This window comes from Rhinoraja longicauda, chromosome 10, assembly GCF_053455715.1.
Source record: "Rhinoraja longicauda isolate Sanriku21f chromosome 10, sRhiLon1.1, whole genome shotgun sequence".
NCBI lineage: Eukaryota > Metazoa > Chordata > Chondrichthyes > Rajiformes > Arhynchobatidae > Rhinoraja > Rhinoraja longicauda.
In genome coordinates, this window is record NC_135962.1 from 52,155,287 (window position 1) to 52,179,504 (window position 24,218).

Consider the following 24,218-nt stretch of genomic DNA (forward strand, 5'->3'; position numbering starts at 1 on the left):
CTTACTTATCGCTCCCCAGTCCGTTCGTTGGTTGATTTCTTTGAGTATAATAAAGAATGGAGAGGTTAATTTCCGATCTTTCTCTTTTAAGTTCCTCAGAAAAAGGGAGAGTTCCAAATCATGGCCTGGGTATGAAACCCTGTAAACCTTTTAAAAACAGAGGTGGTGACATAATTCAAAACACAATTGCAGTATATTTATAAATTGCCTCATTGACAAACAAGATGAGTGTAAAACCATGCAAGTTTATATTAATAGGCAATGCTTTTGAAGAAGGGTCTCGACCTGAAATATCACCCAATGCTTTTTTTTGTGACAGTGTATGCTAGTATGGTTTACCGGCATCTCTTAAAAAGTTAAAAACTAGATGAATATACAGCAGCCAATATTGTCGCTTGAACTGGTGTGTGTGTGCCTCTGGGCACCTTTCTCCATGTCTACAAAAAATGCACTGTCATTTGGTATTAGTTGCAATGTGGAAGATAGGATGAACAGCTTTTAAAAGTAAAAGATTACTAAAATTACAATAGGAAGCCAAATATAATACATAACACTCATGAGAAAGATATCTAGAATGGAAAATAAGTTGCGCTTATCAATCATTATGGGTAGGTTTTTGTAAAATGGCTTCCTCTACCACAGATTCTTTTCCATTTGCTGTATTTTCTGTCTTACTATTTCCTTTGCTCTTCCCCCAGAAATGTGATGTAGTGCTCTTTAATCTCCCTTTCACCCCACCAGCCACCCTAAGCTTCAGCATGGTGCCTCCACCAAATTAGTGTTCAATTCTCCTCCCTTTTCAGCACCAAAGGGGGACTGTTTCCTCAATAAAACCCATGTCTGTCACTTCCAGCGGTGGAGTCTTCCCTTGCAACTACAGGAAATATGGTGAATCACATTTCACCATCTCCATTCTCATCAATCGCCCAAATACTTTTTCCAATTGACATAATAGTTTTTGATGGTATTAACCAATGTATCCAGCACTTGCATAACTGGGCAAACCAAACAGAGACTGGGTGATCGGTCTTCTAAATATCTTATTTTAGTTTGCAAGTATGACTCTTATATTATGATTCAAGTAATTTTAATTCTCCAACTCACTCCTTCTCTGACCTTGCTGATCATGACTTCCTAAAACTGAAGGAAATATTCAAGATATCAATAAATACAATTGAATTGCCAGCTTTCGAGGAAGAGCAACACCAGGTTCAACTATCCCTTCAGCACACCCACTCCCCTGACCCAGATACTTGGGCTTAGAACTTTGACAACAGATTTTCACTGACTAAGAAGGAAACGATATGTGTTTGGCTGCAAAATGTTACCATTGCAGCACCAGAGAGAAACAGTGGATTATTTCAAGGAGCGAACAACATAATAATTTATCTCTCTCTCTCTCAGAGAATGGGGCTGGGGAGGAGGGCAGGGTGGGGTGGGATGCGGAGGAGGGAAGAATGGGGGTTGGGGAAAGTGGGGGTGGTGAGGAGGGAAGATTGGGGGTGTGGGGCAGTGTGTGGTGCGCGCAGGGAGAGTGGGGGGAGGGGAGGGAGGTGTGACGAGTTGGGCGGAAGGGGGAATAGGGATGGGGAGGGGGAATAGGGATGGGGAGGGGGGAATAGGGGTGGGGATGGGGGAATGGGGGTGGAGGCAGGGCTGGGGGGAGTGGGGGTGCAGGCAGGGGAGGGGCAAATGGTGGGGGCAGGGAAGGGGCAAGTGGGGATGGGTAGGGGGGATGGAGTGGGTCAGTGGGGGGAGGAGGGGGGGATAAGGGGGTTGGGTGGGGGGGTTGAGGGTGCTAATACAATACCAATACAGGAGAGGCTTTGGGTCCACGGTTCACTCAGTGACACCCTCTCCCCTTCCCTGCTCCCCCTCTACGAGAAATGGGCCCAATGGGTCCACTTGGTCTAGTACACACATATATGTATGTATATATATATATATATATATATATATATATATATATATATGTATATGTGTGTGTGTGTATAAATATATATATATCTGTATGCATATGTATATATATCTCTCTGAAAATTTGAAATTTGAGAGGAGACGCCGCAGGCGGTGTGAGAGGAGATGCCGCAGGCGGTGTGAGAGGAAGCAGAAGAGGGGTAAGCGTGGAGGCATCCGGGCTAGGCTAGCGGCTAGCCCACACAGACCATCTATTCCGAGCATGCTAATGGCTAATGTACGCTCACTGGACAATAAAATGGACACTATAAGACTTCTCCGGTCGACCCAGCGTGAGGTGAGGGAATGCTGTGTTTACGTTTTCACGGAAACATGGCTTAATGACAACATCCCGGACTCCGCTGTTCAGCTCGACCGGCTAACATGCTACCGATCGGACAGAGCTACGGTTAGCGGGGGGAAGACTCGCGGTGGCGGTGTGATTGTTTACATCAGTGATGCTTGGTGTCAGGACGCTGTGTTGGTCTACAAACACTGTTCACCGCTGGCGGAGTTTATGTTTGTGAAGTGCCGGCCTTTCTACCTCCCGAGGGAGCTAACAGCTATCCTGTTAGTCGCTGTTTACATCCCTCCCAGTTCCAACAACAAGGACAGAGAGGAGGCACTCTGTGAACTGTACCGGGCCATCTCTGAGCAGCAGACAGCACACCCAGATGGCTTTCTCATCGTAGCTGGGGACTTCAACCATGCTAACCTAAAAACTGTCATGCCTAAAATATACCAGCATGTTGATTTCCCAACACGAGAAAACAACACCTTGGACCTTGTTTACACGACCATCAAAGGAGCATACAAGGCTTCCCCCCTCCCCCACATCGGCCTCTGATCACCTCACCGTTCTGCTGAAACCGGCATACAGACCCCGGGTGAAAGTCACCAAACCGGTTTCAAAAGAGGTACGTGTGTGGTCAGAGGACAGCACAGCTGCACTCCAAAACTGCTTTGAGACTACAGACTGGAACATGTTCAAGCAGGCAGCAACATACAACAACACAACCAACATTCAGGAATACACAGAGACAGTTACAGGCTACATCACCAAATGCATTGACGATGTGACCCACACCAGAGCCATCACCATCCGGGCTAACCAGAAGCCATGGCTGACAGGGGAGGTCCATGGGCTGCTGAGGGTCCGCAACGTTGCCTTCAGAGAGGGCAATCCAGCCGGTCTCAGAGCAGCCAGGGCCAACCTTTCCAATGGCATCAGGAAAGCCAAACAACACTACACCCGGCGCATCACAGCCCACTTCAGTGACAGCAGAGACACACGGAGCCTGTGGAAGGGTATTAGGACTATCACGGACTACAAACCCTTACCACAGACCTGTGACAGTGACACCTCTCTCCTGAACGACCTCAACGGCTTCTTCGCACGCTTTGAAGCACAGAGCAACACACCTGCGCAGAAAACAACTCCCCCCCCCAACGACCAGACTATTTGTCTGTCTCCAGGCAGTGTGAGGAGCACACTGTTAAGGATTAACACCCGAAAAGCTTCTGGACCTGACAACATTCTTGGTCGTGTGCTAAAAGACTGCGCAGCTGAGCTCACAGATGTCCTCACAGACATCTTCAACATCTCCCTGAGCCAGGCTGTTGTTCCCTCGTGCTTCAAAGAAACCACCATCATACCTGTGCCCAAGAAGTCTTCTCCATCCTGCTTCAACGACTACCGCCCTGTAGCGCTGACTTCAACCATCATGAAGTGCTTCGAGAGGCTGGTCATGAAGCAGATCAGATCCAACCTCCCCCCCTCCCTGGACCCGTTTCAGTTTGCATATCGAGCTAAGCGGTTCACTGAGGATGCCATCTCCTCTGCTCTACACCCAGCCCTCACCCACATGGACATTAAAAACTCATATGTTAGGATGCTGTTCATAGACTTTAGCTCAGCATTCAACACCATCATCCCCCAGCAGCTGGTTTGTAAACTAACAAATCTGGGCCTCAGCCCCCTTCTCTGCAACTGGCTGCTGGACTTCCTCACTGCCAGACCCCAGTCTGTATGGGTCGGCAGCAACACATCGGACACCATCACGCTGAGTACGGGGGCCCCATAAGGATGTGTGCTAAGCCCCCTGCTCTTCACCTTGCTGACCCACGACTGCACACCCACCCACAGCTCCAACCACTTCGTCAAGTTTGCGGACGACACAACCGTGGTGGGTCTCATCAGCAACAACGACGAGACCCACTACAGGAAGGAGGTGAACCAGCTGGCCGCATGGTGCACAGACAACAATCTCTTCCTGAATGTGGAGAAAACAAAGGAGATTGTTGTCGACTTCAGGAGAACGCACACCCAACACCCCCACCCACTGACCATCAATGGTGCTGCTGTGGAGCAGGTGAGCAGCACCAAATTCCTGGGGGTGAACATCACCGAGGATCTCTCCTGGAGCAACAACACCACGTCCATCGCCAAGAAAGCCCAGCAGCACCTCTACTTCCTCCGCAAACTGAAGAGAGCGGGAGCCCCCACACCCATCATGTACACTTTTTACCGAGGCGCCATTGAGAGCATCCTCAGCAGCTGCATCACTGTGTGGTTCGGAAGCTGCACAGCCTCCAGCCGTAAGACCCTGCAGCGCATAGTGAACACTGCTGAGAGGATCACTGGCGCCTCACTCCCAACACTCCTGGTCCTTTACACCACCCGCCTCACCCGCAAAGCATTGAGCATTGTGGGTGACCCCTCCCACCCCTCCAACAGCCTCTTCACCCTCCTGCCTTCAGGGAGAAGGTTTCGCAGCCTGAGGTCGAGCACCACCCGACTAAAGAACAGTTTTTTCCACCAGGTTGTCAGGATGCTGAACTCTCTCCCCTCCCTCCCTCCTCTCTCCCCTGCCCCCATTGGACCTGGACTTTAACACCCCACACACACGCACATCCAGCACCAGACATTTTTTTTTAACGCTGCTATGGACAGGCTTTGCACTACTGTTCATTATTTTTTATTGTAATATATTCATCTTCATCTTTTTTTTCATTGAAGTGACTATATTTTATATTGATTGTTGTTTGCTGTGCCTTTTTAATTTTAACTTAATTTAATGCACTTTATTCCTCGGGATTGTGGGAAACTGTATTTCGATTTTCTGTCTGTGTAAACTAACTGAAAATTGACAATAAAGTTGACTTTGACTTTGACTTTGGTTGCAGACCTGTGGACTTACAGCCAAAACGGTAAACAATAGCGCCACAATTTTAGCACCACCTTTATTTAAATTGGTCTTATATTTTTTAATCCAGAGAGATTTTAAAGTTTCAAAATTTCATTTCTAATTTCATTTCTAACCAAATTCTTCAAAGTGCTCTGCCTATGACGTCACCATAGGGCACGCAGGATCTCTCTCCTCACTCGACCGAACAAGATGGACGCCGTTAGCGGGACCGTCCACCCACGGTCAGTGCCTCCCCTCTCCTCTCTCCCCTCGCCCCTCTCCCCACTTACCCTTCTCCCCACTCTCCCACACCCGGGGGACACTCCGAGCAGGAGGGAGATGGTCGAACTGATGGGGGAGAGTGAGAGTGGCGGTGGGGGAGGAGAGAGTGGGGGGCGGGGGTGGGGAGGAGGGGGAGGGTGGGGGGTGGAGAGAGTGGGGGTGGGGGGGAAAGTGGGGCTGGGAGGAGGGCAGGATGGGGTGGGGAGGAGGGAAGAGTGGGGGTGGGGAGGAGGGGTGGGGGAAGGGGGACAGCGGGGGTGGGGGGTGGTGGTGGGGGGAAGAAAGAGTGTGGGTGGGGGGAAGGGGGACAGTGGGGTCAGGGGAGAGTGGGGATGGGGAAGAGGGGAGAGTGGGGGGGAGGAGAGAGTGGGGGTGGGGAAGAAAGTAACCCCCAGCTCCGCAGCTCCCTCCTCCTCCCTGCACTTTCGCCGGTGCCTTTCGCCGCCAACGGGTCCGCGGAGGGGAGTGGGCGAGTGGGTGGAGGGGAGGATAGGGGTAGGAGGAGGGGTCAGGCTGGGGGGATGAGAGAGTGGGGAGGCGGCAGCTCAGGGACGACAGAGGGGGGCTGGTGAAGAAAGGGGGGTGAGGGAAAGTAAGAGTGGGGGCGGGGACGGGGACGGGGAGGGTTGGAGGAGGAGAGAGTAGGGGTGGGAGGCAGAATGGGACTGGGGAGGGGGACAACGGGAGTGGGGGAGGGGGATTGCTGGCGGGGAAGAGAGAGTGCGGGAAAGGGGGGTGCCGGGGAAAGGGGGGGTGGGGGAGAGAAAGAGTGCAGCTGGGGGAGGAAAGAATGGGGGGGTGGGGGAATGGGCCCCATGGAATAGGTCCACTTGGTCTAGTATATTACTAAAACTCTGTCCGTGTGTATGTGTGTTTGTGCACACCATAACTTTGGTGCTTCGCACAGCCAAAACGGTACACCGTAGCACCACAATTTTTCCACCACCTTACTCACCATTACCCTGGGCATATTATGTAACATCTCTCATTCAAATTGAAGTCTGGTTTGGGAACAGCTCTGCCCAGGACAGGATGGCCCTGCAGAGAGTAGTGCGTTCGGCAGAATGCACCATGGGAACTACACTCATCCCCCTGCAGGACCTATACATCAGGAGGTGCAGATCCAGAGCAAGCAAGATCATGAGGGACCCCTGCCACCCCAGTAACGGACTGTTCCAGATGCTACGATCAGGCAAACGCCTCCGCTGTCACGCTGCGAAAACGGAGAGGATGAGACGGAGCTTCTTCCCACAGGCCATCAGGACTGTCAACTTTTATAACCCCAGAGACTAAATTTTTGTCGACACTAATAGTAACTTATTAACTTTATTTATATGCTGTAACTGTAATTCTTTTTTGTGCACAACCCGCAGGCATTGCCACTTTCATTTCACTGCACATCGTGTATGTGTATGTGACAAATAAATTTGACTTGACTTGACTTGACTTGACATTTTTAAAGCTACAGACATTTTTAAGTTTAAACTTTTAACTTTCTAATTGAGTGGGGGGGGGGGGGGGGGGTTGAGGGTGCTACACCAATACAGGAGAGGCTTTGAGTCCAGGGCTCACTCAGTCACACCCTCTCCCCTTCCTTGTTCCCCCTCTACGAGGAATGGGCCGATCGGGTCCACTTGGTCTAGTATTAAATAAATGTTTCGAAGCATTGACTCTTGGTAATAGATGTGAATTCTCAACTATTAACCAACTTTTGATTCAGATGTCTTAAAATTAATTATGATATATATTTTCATTGATGAAAATATTGTTAAGTCATGGTAAACAGATACTACTTATGACTGATGTAATGCGAAACATTATGGTGATTTAATATGAATTATTGTAATCTAAAATGAATTTTAAAAAAAGTTTTAGCTGATGTCATTCCATTCCAGCGGAACAACAATCTTACCCTTTGTTTACAGTCTGAAAATTCAGCAAAGGAAGATAACATCATTTCTTCAGTGCAGCCGCATTCCTCCCTTGATTTCTTCGCTACACATTGCTTGTAGATTCCAGTTTCCTGTAATTAAAATTAGGGCTATAGGTGATATCTCAATTTCAAGTCAATCAGCTTTATTAAATAGGAAACATATTTCTTTATAGCAAGCGTAAGTGGTCAGCTACAGGAATACAGGGTGTCAAAAAATTAAACCAGTAGCTACTGTGATATTGGTAAGTTCGTATAATTTAAGATTTGTACAAAACATGAACATTTACATCCAAAATTTATTTTGACCTTTCTTTTTTTGCATTAATGCAGCATTGCGTGTAACCCTAACATAATTTATAAAAATTCATATAAAAAGCAGGATTTTCATTTGCAAGGTTCACAAAGGGGGGAAATCCAATTTCAGTTTTCCTTTGAATGTGCAGCAAGGGACATCCCACCATACAATAAAAGGTAGGCACAAAATGCTGGAGTAACTCAGCGGGACAGGCAGCATCTCTGGAGAGAAGGGATGGGTGATGTTGCGGGTCTCGACCCACTGAGTTACCTCAGCTTTTTGTGTCTATCTCCAGAACCAGGGGCCACAGTTTAAGAATAAGGGGTAGGTAATTTAGAACAGAGGAAAAACTTTTTCAGTCAGAGAGTTGTGAATCTGTGGAATTCTCTGCCTCAGAGGGCAGTGGAGGCCAATTCTCTGAATACATTCAAGAGAGAGCTAGATAGAGCTCTTAAGGATAGCGGTCAGGGGGTATGGGGAGAAAGCAGGAACGGGGTACTGATTGAGAATGATCAGCCATGATCACATTGAATGGCGGTGCTGGCTCGAAGGGCCGAATGGCCTACTCCTGCACCTATTGTCTATTGTATAACCAGAATCTGCAGTTCCTTCCTATACAGTAAAAGGTCTCCAGTTACAATGGAGCGTTGTTCCTGAATGAATGGGTGCAGCTCGGGAACAGGATCAGAGTGTATTCTCAAGAGGCTCAGTGGGACCTGTGCGGGCAGGTGAAAAGCAAAAGCTGCAAGAGTCCTGTTTCTTGTGCACAGGAACCATGGAGATTCTCCAGCATTACAGCCAGATGTTTTTGACAAGGGGTTACCAGGAAATGCTGCAAGGAGATGAATGCAGAAAATACCACAGGTGATTTGCTGCCTGGGGCAAAGGGAAAATTACAGAGTAGCTCAATACTATCTCATGATTCCTATTTTTAAATCACATTTCTACATATAAAGTACTTACTTTTGAGATTTTATAAAAGTCTCGAAATCTTGGTTTACTCGGATCAGCATTATAGATATTTTCACTTAATGGAACATTGATTCCTTGCGGGGATGGTGGTCTGTAATTTACCTACAATAAACGAAAATAATAGGAATTCTACTCCCATGTTGATATTTCAGTACAATGGAAATTGACAATGAGTATATTTTATAAGTAGAATATATCACAAGATCATTTTGTATGAATGTGGTACTTTGGCATATATTTCCTTCAGAGTGTGCACCCCAAATTTAAATGTATTCGTTGTCCTGGTCTCAACTATTCTTCCGGACAACCAAATACAAAGGTTCACCACACCCTCTGAAGAAATAATTTATTACATGTCCTAATTTTAACTTTATAACACAAAAATAATTTCAATTAGTGCTATTGACTAGACATGTCTGATAAAATTGTTTCAGGTTTGCTTTTCCATCTTGTGTCAACATTATATTCTTTTTGTTGCACGTAACGAAGATGTTTCATTCCCAGTTAGAAAATAAGCACGTCCATAACTGAGCTACGCCCTGATGAAGGGACTCGACCTGAAACATCACCTATTTCTTTTCTCCAGAGATGCTGTCTGACCCGCTGAGTTAAGGGCCTGTCCCACCTCGGTGATTTTTAAGGTGACTAGGCCGTCGCCGCACGGTCGCCACACGGTCTACGGTGTGCCGCGGGCATGGTTGCCAGTAGTCTCCAAAACGTTGTTTTTTTCTGGTCGCCGCGGAATTTTCCCCCTGCTCGAAAATTGCCAATGATCGTAACTTGTCGTCTCCTGTCGTGGGCGCTGTCGTAGGTTGTCACCAGGTTCTCACCAGGTGACCTAGGTTGTCGCCGGTGCTGACGACGGTTATCCACCTTTTATAAGAATTTTGTTTGTTTGAATAAAGTAAATTTTGGACATTTTGACAAAAGATTGATGTTTGAAGTTATTGTATTTCAGAGTAGCTTCTCATGGCATTGGGTCTCTTCAGGGACAGGGGCTTCAACCACACAGGCCTCTTCTTGGGCTTCTTCGTCCCCATTCTTCTTGTTCTTCTGACTTGCTAAATTTTAAGCATGAGGGCCGCTGCAAGCAGCAGGGCTTCTTGTAAGAGCAATGCCATCATATGTTGCTCCATGGCAGTCATGATGCAGAATGATTGGAAACCCTACCCACAACCCCTTTGGCATCAAAATTACGTGAAATGGCTACGGTTGTCATCAGTTGTGACTGACAGGGTCGTAGCTTGTCGAGGGTGGAGGTAGGTTGACTTCGGTTGTCGTAGCTTGTCGTAGGCGCCATCGTAGGTAGGTAGTTGCAACGACTGGGTCGCCGGTTGTCGGCAGCTTGCCGTCTACTAGGTGGTAGGTTGTCGTAGACATTGTCATAGACATTGTCGTAGGTGGGGTCCTGTCACTGGTTTTTCGGCGACTTGCTACGACTTTGACAGTCGCTGGCAGTCGCCTTAAAAATCGCCGAACCCTTTACTCCAGGTTTTTGTGTCTATCTACGACCTGCAAGTCCTTTGAAGCTTTGTCATGTCAAAAGCTCATCTTTGTTCATGCACAAGTATAGCTTTCTCCAACGTAACAAAGGTGCAACTGGTCTCCTTTCAAAAATTGTATCAAGGAGTTAAATGACAATATCCTGGTGAATAACAGAAAAGCAGAGTCTTTCAACTTTGTAAAGAATTATGAATTCTCTTGTCCAGATGTTACCTCCTTTAATCATGTTTTGCTGAATTTAAAAAGAAAGTATTCTGAAGGATAGATTATACAGGCATTTGGATGGGCAAGAGCTGATTAGGAATAGTTTGTGCTTATTAGGAATGGTTTTGTACGTGGAAGGTCGTGACTCACAAATCTGATTGAAAAAGGTTGATGAGGGCAGAACTGTAGATGTTGTGTACATGGATTTCAGCAAGGCATTCGACAAGGTCCTGCATGGTAGGCTGCTCTGGAAGGTTAGATCGCATTGCATCCAAGGAGAGATAGCTGAATAGATAGCAAATTGGCTCCATGGAAGGAAGCAGAGGGTGATGGTGGAAGGTTGCTTCTCTGACTGGAGGCCTGTGACTAGTGGTGTGCCTCAGGGTTCGGTGCTGGGCCTGTTATTGTTTGTCATCTATATTAATGATTTGGATGAGAACATACAGGGCAAGATTAGCAAATTTGCTGATGATTCAAAAATGAGTGGTTTTGCAGATAATGAAGATGGTTGTGACAGATTACAGCAGGATGTGGATTTGAAGGCCAGGTGGGCTGTGGAATGCTTGATGGAATTTAATACAGAGAAGTATGAGGTGTTGCAACTAACAAGGGCTGGACCTACACAGTAAATGGTAGACCTCTGGGCAGTGTTATAGAGCAGAGGGATTAAGGAGTGCAGGTGCGTGGTTGATGGAAGGTCGATTCACAGGTAGATAAGGTGGTCAAAAAGGCTTTTGGCACATTGGCCTTCATCAGTCAGACTATTGAGTATAGAAGTTGGGAGGCCATATTGCAGTTGTATAAGACGTTGTGAGACTGCATTTAGATTATTGTGTTCACTTCTGGGCACCATGTTATAGGAAATATATTGTCCAGCTTGAAAGGGTTCAGAAAAGATTTATGAGGATATTGCCAGGACTAGAGGGTGTGAGCTGTAGGGAAAGGTTGAATAGGCTGGGTCTCTATTTTTGAAGCGCAGGAGGATGAGGGGTGATCTTCTGGAGGTGTATAAAATCATGAGAGGAACAAATCAGGTAGATGCACAGTATCTCTTGCCCAGAGTAGGGGAATTAAGGACCAGAGGACATAGGTTCAAGGTGAAGGGGAAAAGATTTAATAGGAATCTGAGGGGTGACTTTCTTAACTTTCTCACACAAAGGGTGGTGGGTGTATGTAACAAGCTGCCTGAGGAGGTAGTTGAGGCTGGGAATATCCCATTGTTTATGAAACAGTTATACAGGTACATGAATAGGACAGGTTTGAAGGGATATGGACCAAGCGCAGGCAGGTGGGACTAGTGTAGCTGGGACATGTTGGCCTGTGTGGGCAAGTTGGGCCGATGGGCCTGTTTCCACACAGTATCACTCTATGACTCTGACTCTAAAGGCATAATTATCAACCTGGGCTTTTGAAGGATCATTTAAAAAACTAATATCTGGGAAAGAAAACCACATTGTTCCTGAATTTCTACCAAGTCAGCAGCTCTTGTGTTAAAAACATGTTGCTGATCTGGTGAGAGAAGTGCGTTTACATTTTTAATCAACTCAATGGAATATCAAAAAGCAGAGATTGGTATAAGATGAGGGTGTGGTGGAAGGTTGCTTTTCAGATTGGAGGCCTGTGACTAATGGTGTGCTACAGGGATTGATGCTGGGCACACTGTTGTTTGTCATCCATATTAATGATTTAGATAAGAATGTACAAGGCATGATTAGGAAGTTTGCAGATGACACTAAAATAGGTGGTATCTTAAGAGTGGCAGAGGGTTCTCAAGAATTACAGGAGATCTTGATCAGCTAACCACATGGACCAAGGAATGGCTAATGGAGTTTAATTTGGGTAGGCGTGGGGTTTCGTATTTTAGGAAATCAAGCCAGGATAGGAACTTCACAGTGAATGGTAGGGCCCTGGGGAGTGTGCTTAAGAAGTAGGGTCTGAGAGTGCAAGTACATACAATAAGGATTGCTGCAGGTCTGACTTTTTTGACCTTTTCATTATACCCTCAAACTCAAAGTCTGCCCATCATTTCCAATTCTGATGTAAATCTCTAGCTGTTGGATGAAATTCAGGTTATATTAATTTTTATAACATACTTTAATTAAAAGTTTTGGACATTCTGGACATCCCATGCCCCAGAGCCTATTTTAAAGCCCATTGACTTTATGTACTGATTAGTACCCATATTTACAATTAAGGATTTTGTGATTTACTGCTGCTCTCTGAAGTTATGCTTAAGAACTGTATGCATTATACAATTATGCTGACATCTTTATCTCCCAAGACATCTCCCTCCCATTCATTGATGGATAGTGTGTTTTTGTGTGAAGTCTGAATTAAATATTGATCAGGAAAATTAGAAAATTATTACTACCACAAATTTGCATCCTTAAGAGTAAAATCATATCTTGGTTGTTCTAGTCAGAGAAAAAAAGACTTGCAAGCAACTATCCCTTATAATACTAATTGTAAATTATGACATATTTAAGGTTCAAAGCATAACAGAGATTCTTTTTACAGCAACATCTGTAGTACAATTTAGGATTATTTTCAGAATAGTACTAACAGGCAAGGTCTTCAAAAGGGGAGAGTCAGTTTCGTCATCTTTTGGATTACCATACAACCACTCATCCCGACTGATTGATATAGGCTCTTTATAAAGGATCATTTTTCCAGCTGGACAGCTGCAATACAGAATAATTGGGATGCTAACTACTGGGCACAACAGCGATGCTTCAGATATAGAAATGGACACTGTAGTGTATCCCTGAAATAAAAAGAAAAGACATTTTTCACTAAACAGCTGTAAATATGGTGTAATTAGATAACTTCATCCGAATGTTCTGAGATGATCGATGAACATAGAACAATCTTCTCAGATATTAATAGTCAGGAGTGTTTACTTGTACAAAGTGTAACCCTTAAATTCCATAATAGTTCGATGCTGAGGTGGGATTATGGTCAGGATTATACGGTGTGGTTCAATATGTTGGTTCAGTGATTCAAATGGTGATTCAAACAAAGTTAATTTAAGATTTCTGAATCCAACAGTTATCTGAAAAATAACTGAAAGTCGAAACTAATTTTACAACTGTACATTACATGCCATTAAAAGGTGCTTATACGTTCAGTGCAGCAGCCCATTCAGGAAGGGCAGGAAATTCAATTAAAAACTACTCACACAACTCATTCACACATGCAGAGCCGGAAGATTGACAAGCCAGAGAAGCCTAATTCTATGCACATTTCTGGGTGCTTAACATCACTCACAAAATTTAGTCCCTCATTTATTAATGACAATTTTACTTCTCTCTCACACTCTTTTTCATTTAGTTTTTTAGGTCCACACCGACCAGCGATTCCCATACATTAACACTACCCTACACACACCAGGGACAATGTTACATTTACACCAAGCCAATTAACCTACAATCCTGTACGTCTTTGGAGTGTGGGAGGAAACTGAAGATCTCAGAGAAAACCTACGCAGGTCATGGGGGAACATACAAACTCCATACAGACAGCACCCATAGTCAGGATCGAACACGGGTCTCTGGCGTTGAAAGGCAGCAACTTTACCGCTGCGCCATCATGCTGCCAGGTGTAAGATTTTCTCAAATAATATTAACAGTGCTGCTATAGGCAAACTGCAAAGTGATTTTCATCATCAATGACCTCAGAGGCTATGATTTCTAATCCTCACACCCCTGCCCTCAATCCTCTGACAATGAATTAGACTTGCCTCACCACACTCAGGTTAGTTTGGGGCCTTGATGGCAGGCTCTTCCCGATTGCGTCAGATATGACCTTGGTTCTGAACTGTATTTCTTCCTGTAGATGTTCAGCAGCACACACAAAAGAAAACGTATAATATAGTTCAGTCATTCCCAAGGCTGAATGTTGCTGACCTGTTCTCTAACCACATAATGTGCCCATAATAGTGCACTACAATTTCTAAGTCTCATCTGTCTGTTCCAAGTTTAATTTGAATGAATGGGCGTATAAACAATGGGAAAGTGAGTGACAGTTTGTATGAAAAATATTTTTCTTGCAATTGATGGAAAGTTATTTGCATTTGCTGTCAGACGCTTCCTCAATCTTAATTGTTAATGGTTTTACATTACCATGTTGCACTGTTTTCGTGGAACATCAGGCTTCCAAACAGAATTTTAACTACTGGATATTACAACCTTTTTTTCTTTTAAACTATTTAATTGAAGTCAACATTTTAAAACACATTCACACAATTGCATTTTCTTGCAAAATATTATCCTTACCCTGACATTAAAATTGCTGTAAATTACTAAATTTAGGGAAGCTATACCAGAGTCATCCCAGTAATTTTCAGTTTCTATACGCAGCAGGTGTGGATTTCCAATGGACACTTTGAATCTTTGTGCGTTACCTATTGAGAAGATATATAATGCAAATGAATTAGCAGTTTTTCACATAAATTTGGAAGGGCAAATTAGTGCAAGAGAACGGCACGCTTAACATTTGCAATCAAGAACTCCCAAATCTCGACGTAGAATATGGAGACATGAGACTATAGATGCTGCAATCTGGAGCAAAAAAACTATTGGAGGAATTCAACAGGTCAGACAGCATCTATGGAGACAAATGGGTAGTTGTTGTTTTGAGTTGAGGCCCTGCGTCATGAATGCAAAGATTGCTTTGTTAAGTCATGGTAAACAGATACTAATTATGTCGGTGCTGACTGAGGTCCTGCTGAACATTATGGTGATTTAACGTGCCTCCACAAAATAACAAATGCAAATAATGCAAATCCCTTCTCAGAAGAACAGTTCATACCATACTATATTGGTTTTATTTTCATTTCTAAACAGTCTAACCATGGAAATATCTGTTCATTGCCACAACGGCCACAGATATTTAGGATGTGAATTGCACCTCCCATCAAATAATCAGATACTCATGGGATCACAGTGATTGGAAGATCAGGGAGATCACTAGTTTGAGGGACTAGGAGTGATAATAGACAATTGACAATAGACAATAGGTGCAGGAGTAGGCCATTCGGCCCTTCGAGCCAGCACCACCATTCAATGTGATTATGGCTGATCATTCTCAATCAGTACCCCGTTCCTGCCTTCTCCCCATACCCCCTGACTCTGCAATCCTTAAGAGCTCTATCTAGCTCTCTCTTGAATGCATTCAGAGAATTGGCCTCCACTGCCTTCTGAGGCAGAGAATTCCACAGATTTACAACTCTCTGACAGAAAAAGTTTTTTCTCATCTCCGTTCTAAATGGCCTACCCCTTATTCTTAAACTGTGGCCCCTGGTTCTGGACTCCCCCAACATTGGGAACATGTTTCCTCCCTCTAACTTGTCCAACCCCTTAATAAACATATGTTTCGATAGGATCCCCTCTCATCCTTCTAAATTCCAGTGTTTAAATTAACCTCCCATACCCATCTCTAATTTGGGTTATCATGGCTACATACTATTTACAAGTTTGACTCATTCCACCCCATGACTTCTGTTATTAACTTGCATATTCTGTTGGGGTCTCTTTCTTTTACCCCTGCTCAGTCATGTACCATCTCCAGCCATAATTCCCCTTGAACCTAATAAAACCTTCACACTTCCCAAGCCTGATCATTTTCCTCATGGACATCTTCATTGCTCACAAGAGTCCATGGCATGTGGAATTTATTACATATAATTCACAACAGTTAGGTATACATTGCAAGATTTGGCTAGCTGCATTAGGCACCATCAAAATCTATAGATGCTGCTTGACTGGCTGTCTTCCTCCAGCATTTCTGATTTTGATTCAGCTTGTGTTGCATCACCTGAGGTTGCAGGGGAAAGTACCTGGGGAGGGGATGGTTTGTGTGGGAAGGGCCGAGTTGACCAGGGAGTTGTGGAGGGAACGATCTCTGTGGAAAGGGGTGGAGATGGGAAGATGTGACTAGTGGTGGGATCCCCTTGGAGGTGGCGAAAATGTTGGAGGATTATATGCTCTATGCGATGGCTGATGAGGTGGAAGGTGAGGACTAGGGGGACTGTCCCTGTTACGACTGGGGTGAGGGGGAGCAAGAGCGTAGCTGTGGGATATCAAGGAGACCCTGGTGAGGGCTTCATCTACATTGGAAGAGGGAAACCCCCGTTCCCTAAAGAATGAGGACACCTCCAATGTCCGCATCAGCGCCCAAGATGAGGTGTTCCATACCAGGACATCTCTGGAACAATGATTGTTCAACATACCCCACAAAGAGGCAGGCACAGCTGGGGCTCATGTGAGTGCCCACAGCTATACCTTGGATTTGGAGGCAGTGGGAGGAGTCAAAGGAGAGGTTTTTAAGGGGAAAGATCAGCTCTGCGAGGCAGAGGATATTGTTGGTAGATGGAAATTGGCGGGTTCTGCGGTCGAGGAAGAAACGGAGGGCTTGAAGACCTTCCTGGTGGGGGATGGAGGTGTAAAGTGACTGAACATCCATTGTAAAGATGAGGTAGTGGGGGCCTGGAAAATAAAAGCCATTGAAGAGACGAAGGGCGTGTGAGGTGTCTAGGACATAGGAAGCGAGGGATTGGCCCGGGAGGATAGGATGGAGTCGAATTATGTGGAAATTAATTCAATGGGGCAGGAGCAAGCAGAAACAATGGGTCTTCCAGGGCAGTTCGATATTGAGAAGATAAAATCGAGCTTTGTGGGGCTGGGGAACGATAAGGTTGGAGGCTTTGGAGGGCAGGCAGCCGGAAGTGATGAAATCTGAAATGATGTGTGAGATTATGGCCTGGTGCTCGTTGGTGGGATCGTGGTCCAAGGGTAAGTAGGAGGAGGTGTTTGAGAGTAGTCGCCGGGCCTCTGCCCACAGTCAGTGCACCGGACCACCTCAGCACCTCCCTTGTCGGCTGGTTTGATTATAATGTCGGGGTTATAATGTTGGGGTTGCTGCAGAATGAGTGGAGGGCTGCACCTTCAGAGGGGGAGAGGTTAGAGTAGGTAAGGGGAGCAGAAAAGTTGAAACAGTTGATGTCCCACTTGCAGTTGGAAATAAAAAAGGTCTAAAGAGGGTAGAGGGCCATCCAGGGGAGTCCAAGGGGAGGGGGACCAGTGGAGATAGGAAAAGGGGTCATCACTGGGTGGTGAGGACTCCTTCCCATGCAAAAAGGCATGGAGGCGAAGGCGATGAAAGAAAAGCTCTACGTCGTGGCAGAGCCGGAACTCGTTGAGGTGGAGGCAGAGGGGAACAAAAGTGAGGCCTCTGCTGAGGGCAGATCATTCCGTATTGGAAAGGGGGAGGTCAGGGGATGTTGAAGACACAAGGGTGGTGGTTGGGGTCAGATGAGGTCTGGTGGGGGGATCAGAGAGGAGGGGGCATGAGGACAAGTGCATGGGTGGGAAGTAGCTGGGGCCACCTAATTAAAAGAGGGTGAAGGGGAAGAGAGTGGAACCCCCATGAAGATTCCCTGTCCGGGGGGGGGGGGGGAGGGGGACAGTAGGCCCCAGCAGTCGGACCACGTGGTGTTGGAGTCTCCAGCATGGAAGCTGTGGGCCTGGTGTTGAACCTGGTGCTCAGGTAAGGCGACGGCTGCGGCCCGCTGGTGGGCAGTGGGGAGGCGAGGGTCGGTGGAATTCCTGGAGTCGCTGGTGGAGGCCCATGGAAGGCTGGAGTAAAGTAGGCAGCTTCTCCAAGGAAGCTGCCTGTCTCACTGTGTTACTGTAGCACTTTGTGTCTTTATTTATAAACCAGCACCTGCAGTTACTTGTATCCACCAATTACAATCCTGTTTGTTTGGCCAGGATGTTGATGTTAATTGACCACTTCATTATCTGGCTAATAGTAGCTCCTTAATTTATTAACCGGAGACCTATGAAATGGTGATATAATTGAAACTGATGCAGAGGCAATAATGCTTTATCTTGTTTGTAATGATTATTGCCTGACACTAATGTAACAAAAGGTTACTTGAATATTTTCGTTGCCAGACAGGAAATTATTTATATCCTTCATTCTTGTTAGAATTCCCAGTGGAACACTCTAAATCGTCAATAAATAACTCAGTTCTGGTACAGGAAAGATAATTAATTAGGTGACTCAAGATGGTTTGGCTGAATAAGATTCTCTTAGACCGAGTGCTATACTGAAGCCAGTTTCCTTTGTGTCAGTTATAACAAGTCAATGCAAGTTCCCTTGACCTACTTGATTTCTGGTCCAATGCTGCCACAATGTTTAGGGCACCTATCTAAATTTTCTTTAGTAATATTATTTGATCATGTTATATTCACAACATCTTGAACATAGTTATCCACTAATATAAAGTTTATCCAAAGATTTTATCATTTCTCTTTTTTAATTTAAGAAATAAAGCATTTTTCTGCAACAGACAATTTGCTATGGGTCATTTTATAATAGTAAAGACCAATTTAACTGTTAACTATTTAGCAATCAGACAGAAGGAAACTAATCAAATCAGTGGATTGAGGTGGCAAGAGTGGGGATTTTAAGTCCTTCATAGACAGTGGTCATCTCATGTTACTTTAATGGCCAGGTGCATTAATAGAGTAGTTAGATTGGTGGTGGTGGTGAGATCAGTCGTCCATTCTGGCTTGTCTTGCATTCACAAAATCAGCTTTATCCTCCCTCCCACTCCCCCACCCTCAACCCTACCCACCCTCCAGACTCAGCTTTCAAAAAAGATACAGCCACCTTTGCATTTAGGTCAACATTAATGTGGATATTTTGTTAGCCAATAGGATTATGATATTAAACATTAACGATATTTATCACAAAGAGCAACTAGTATTCCAAGCAAAACTAATTCTAATGAACTTTATTTTCTCTAGGCATATTATATTGCATCATAGGAATTTGCAATTGAGTTTGAATTGGAATAGTTTTCCTTAAGCACATTTCAAAATTAGATATATATTAATGACAAGCATGCAAAGCATACATGCAGTTCAGTAATTTCTACTGCTTTACCATTATATCTATTGGTTTATCATTATTGGAGATAAATTATATCAGAAATACAAACCTCCTTTGAAGCTTGAGGATTTGAACCGCAATTTAACTGTGTCGTTAATATCGAGAAACATCTCAGAATTTAACTGTATATTGTCAAGATCCTCAATTTGGGTAGTACACTCATTTTCAACAATAGCCCACACGCCACTCTTTGAGCTAAAGTCATAAATAAACCATTTTTTTTCTTCAATTAGCAAATAATCTGAAACTAGTTCTGGCATTGTAGCATGTGCTATGACAAGGTTACTGCTGTTTATGCGAACTATCAGAAAACTACTGAGTCCAGGAATAACCACTGTTTTTTCGAAATCATCAGCAATAAAGCCATATTCTGTTGAAAGAAACAGGTTTTGCATTATCAGCCCAACTTGCATAACAATATTCACAAGAGAGCCTAGGAAATAAGCAGAAGGTGGTCATTGGGCAGGTGCTTCCAGTTTTGTCATTCAATGAGATCATGGAGAATCTTTTACCTCTGCACTACTTTCTTCCATTAACCCTAGTTGAATTATTTAATAACTGCAACCTATTGACTCTATGTTCTATATAGTCAGTTATTGAGCATCCACGTCTCTTGGTAGAACATTAAAAATAATCTCTAGCTTCTGAGTGTAAGAAAATCTCTTCTTTGTCCTGAATGACTTATTCACCTCTCCCCTCTGAACAGACCTTATTCTGTAACACCTGGTGCTGGACAACCAACACAAGGGAAACCTATCATACCCGTGCAAATTTGTATGTTTCAATGAGAATGGTAAGTATTGGGCAATGTTTGTAAGAACGAAAGTTGATCTCGTTGAGAAACATAAGATTCTGAAAATAAATAAGTAGGTCATGCTATTTCCTCAAACTACATGGGATCTACATTTCTATTTTCCTGTATTAGGCTGCATATTATCTTTCCTACCCATGTATTTGTTCAAATGCCTTCTAAATGTCACAACTGTTTCTATTTCAACCACCTCCTTTGGCAGCTCGTAACATAAATGTCTGCGTGAAAAATCACATTTTTACGTAATTATGAACTCACACCCAAGGTCTCTCTGTACATCAACACTCCTAAGTCCCTGTCATTTACTGTTTACCAGGTTTACTAGAATGTGACACCTCAAAATGGATTACTTCGCACACTTGTCTGAAATAAATCCCATTGGCAATGGCTCCACCCAACTTTCCAGCTGATCTATGCCCATTGTACCCTTACACGACCTTTATCACTATCTACAATATTCATGTTATCAGCAAAATCTGCAATAAACTTAATTGACAGCTGCATCAAAATTTCTTGCTGCATATGGGAAAAATAATGGTGCCCCCATTTTTACAAGACTAGGTATGAAACAAGTTGTCAATAATTTGCAGTGACTTATAATAAATGGCATGCCCATTCCTCACAATAAAATTCAGTTCAGTTAATACAATCAAACAGGGTCTCGACCTAATCATCATCATTGCATGTTTTCCGGAGATGCTGCCTGACCTACTGAGTTACTTCAGCACTTTGTGTCCTATTATACATTAATCAGCATCTACTGCTCCTTGTTTCTACTTTCTACCTGCTCCACTGCGAAATCTCATCAAGGGATGCCTAATTTAAAGAGGTTTTCCGCCTCTAGAAGGCTCTCAACTCATAGCGCCACCTATCCATGTTCTCCACAGGTGCTCCCTGACCTGCTGAGTTACTCCAGCACTTTGTGTTCATTAGCATTAAAACAATCTATGCCTCGTGGGCCATACCAGCCTGTGGAATGATTTAGTTCTATCCAGTAAAGGGTGAGTAACTCAGACTCACTACTACCCTTCCTATGACTGTTCCTTTAATTGCTCACATCTACAGAAGACACTTGATTCACCAATATGGCTCCTAATTGCTGAAACCCTCGGTATAGTGCAAGTTCTTTTGTCTCAGAAGGCAAGACTACCTCCAGAAATGTTTTGGCATGTAGCTCAGCCACATCACCCCATGCCCCCAAATTTATTGTCTATCAAAATTCTCAAAATAATAATTCTCTGATATCCACAAACATTGAATACTTTAAAAGCTATTACAATTTAACGCTACTACTATAAGATTTAGAGTTTAACAATAATTGAAGAATAATAATGAAAATAAAAACAAACAAACTGGTAATTCAATTCCAATAATTAACAATTAAATTAATTTAAATTATTCAATAATTTAAAAATGTAAAATATCTGAAATAAACCATCTCAATAGACAATAGGTGCAGGAGGAGGCCATTCGGCCCTTCGAACCAGCACCGCCATTCAATGTGATCATGGCTGATCATTCTCAATCAGTACCCCGTTCCTGCCTTCTCCCCATACCCCCTGACTCCGCTATCCTTAAGAGCTCTATCTAGCTCTCTCTTGAATGCATTCAGAGAATTGGCCTCCACTGCCTTCTGAGGCAGAGAATTTCACAGATTCACAACTCTCTGACTGAAAAAGTTTTTCCTCATCTCAGTTCTAAATAGCCTACCCCTTATTCTTAAACTGTGGCCCCTTGTTCTGGACTCCCCCAACATTTGGGAACATGTTTCCTGCCTCTAACGTGTCCAACCCCTTAATAATCTTATACGTTTCGATAAGATCCCCTCTCATCCTTCTAAATTCCAGTGTATACAAGCCTAGTCGCTCCAGTCTTTCAACATATGACAGTCCCGCTTTTCCGGGAATTTACCTAGTAAACCTATGCTGCATGCCCTCAATAGCAAGAATATCCTTCCTCAAATTTGGAGACCTAAACTGCACACAATACTCCAGGTGCGGTCTCACTAGGGCCCTGTACAACTGCAGAAGGACCTCTTTGCTCCTATACTCAACTCCCCTTGTTACGAAGGCCAACATTCCATTGGCTTTCTTCACTGCCTGCTGTACCTGCATGCTTCCTTTCAGTGACTGATGCACTAGGACACCCAGATCTCGTTGTACGTCCCCTTTTCCCAACTTGACACCATTCAGATAATACTCTGCCTTCCTATTCTTACCACCAAAGTGGATAACCTCACACATATCCACGTTAAACTGCATCTGCCATGCATCCACCCACTCACACAACCTGTCCAAGTCACCCTGCATCTTCCTCACAGTTCACACTACCATCCAGTTTTGTATCATCTGCAAATTTGCTAATGGTACTTTTAATCCCTTCATCCAAGTCACTAATGTATATTGTAAATAGCTGCGGTCCCAGCACCGAGCCTTGCGGTACCCCACTAGTTACTGCCTGCCATTCTGAAAGGGACCCATTTATCCCCACTCTTTGCTTTCTGTCTGTCAACCAATTTTCTATCCATGTCAGTACCCTACGTCCAATACCATGTGCTCTAATTTTGCCCACTAATCTCCTATGTGGAACCTTGTAGAAGGCTTTCTGAAAGTCAAGGTACACCACATCCACCGGCTCTCCCCTGTCAATTTTCCTAGTTACATCCTCAAAGAATTCCAGAAGACTAGTCAAGCATGATTTCCCCTTCGTAAATCCATGCTGACTCGGAATGTTCCTGTTACTACTATCCAAATGCTCCGCAATTTCGTCTTTTATAATTGACTCCAGCATCTTCCCCACCACTGATGTAAGACTAACTGGTCTATAATTTCCCGTTTTCTCTCTCCCTCCTTTCTTAAAAAGTGGGACATTAGCTGCCCTCCAATCCACAGGAACTGATCCTGAATCTATAGAACATTGGAAAATGATCACCAATGCGTCACAATTTCACAATCTCACTCATATCTGTTCTACTCCATTGAAATGAATGGAGTTAATAACCTGAATCAGGCAGTTTCAGCATCAAGGTTTCTCAGCTATACATCTGGGAAACTTCAAGAAGAGACCAACTTTTGAACACTGTCATATAACAATGGTGAAAACCTTTCAAGGTGTCTGATATATTTCTTTTTTTTTTAGTTTAGATACAGTGCAAATTCAAAGTGAAATTCAATTGAATAGTTTTCGCTATTAGTCCCTTACCAGCATCCAACAGTTCAAGGTGGTATAGACCCCCTCTTTTGACAACAAGCAACTTGTTCGTTAAAACCCTTCTGTGAAAAGGTTCTGCATGATATGGAACCATAATCTTTCCAACAACAGCAGCCAAGAAGTGTTCAACACCACTATGTTCATAAACATGTGTTATTTCAACGCTGCCCCCTAGACTAAAATCACAAAGGTGCACCATGTTAATTATTTTGTTTATTACTCGTAAATACTGCAGTTTGATAATTCTTTGTTTGAACATCATCTATATCGTGGTGAGGATTGGCAAGTGATTATAGAACATAGAACTGGTACAGCACAGGAACAGTCCCTTCAGCTCAAATTGCCTTTGCTGAACATGATGTCAAGTTGAACTCACCTGTCTACACATAATCCCCATCCCTCCAATCCCTGCATGTCCATGTGCCTGTCCATGAGTCTCTTAAATGCCACTATCATCTTTGCTTCCACCACCACTAGGCAGTGCATTCCAGGGACTCACCACCCTCTGTAAAGAAAAACCATCCATCCATCCATCCATCCATCCGTCCATCCATCCATCCACCCAAAACTCTCATCTTGTTTGTCCCATTGTGTTTGTCCCGTTTTGCGTGCATTTTTTGTGCGCTTTGTTTTTCCGATGGTGTGTGTGTGGTTTTCACACACGCACGATAGCGTGACAATAGCGTGACCACCTTACTCGCCATTGTCCTGGGGACACTTTCATCCCAATTTAATTCAAATTGGTCTTATATTTTTAAAGTTAGAGAGAGTTTAAAGTTTAAAAATTACCTTATTAAACCGATTGCTTGCCATGTTCAGCGTGTGACGTCACAATGGGACCCGCTCGAGTGATGGCCAATGAGGGATGTGCAGTTGGGTCCTGTTCATCTAATACTTACGTGTCGC

The 24,218-nt window shown here is 44.2% G+C and overlaps 1 protein-coding gene across 1 annotated transcript in view; it reads right to left on the reverse strand.

Moving 5' to 3' along the window:
* Positions 1-24,218, reverse strand: part of LOC144597528 (cation channel sperm-associated auxiliary subunit beta-like) — a 67,541-nt gene that overhangs the window by 17,401 nt on the left and 25,922 nt on the right. Inside the window, exons 12-18 of the mRNA XM_078407008.1 lie at positions 20,238-20,320; positions 19,341-19,661; positions 14,608-14,735; positions 14,073-14,161; positions 12,897-13,014; positions 8,618-8,728; positions 7,339-7,449 (exon numbers count right to left, since the gene is read on the reverse strand). Coding sequence (XP_078263134.1) covers positions 7,339-7,449; positions 8,618-8,728; positions 12,897-13,014; positions 14,073-14,161; positions 14,608-14,735; positions 19,341-19,661; positions 20,238-20,320 — 961 coding nt within the window. The remainder of the gene's footprint in view (positions 1-7,338; positions 7,450-8,617; positions 8,729-12,896; positions 13,015-14,072; positions 14,162-14,607; positions 14,736-19,340; positions 19,662-20,237; positions 20,321-24,218) is intronic.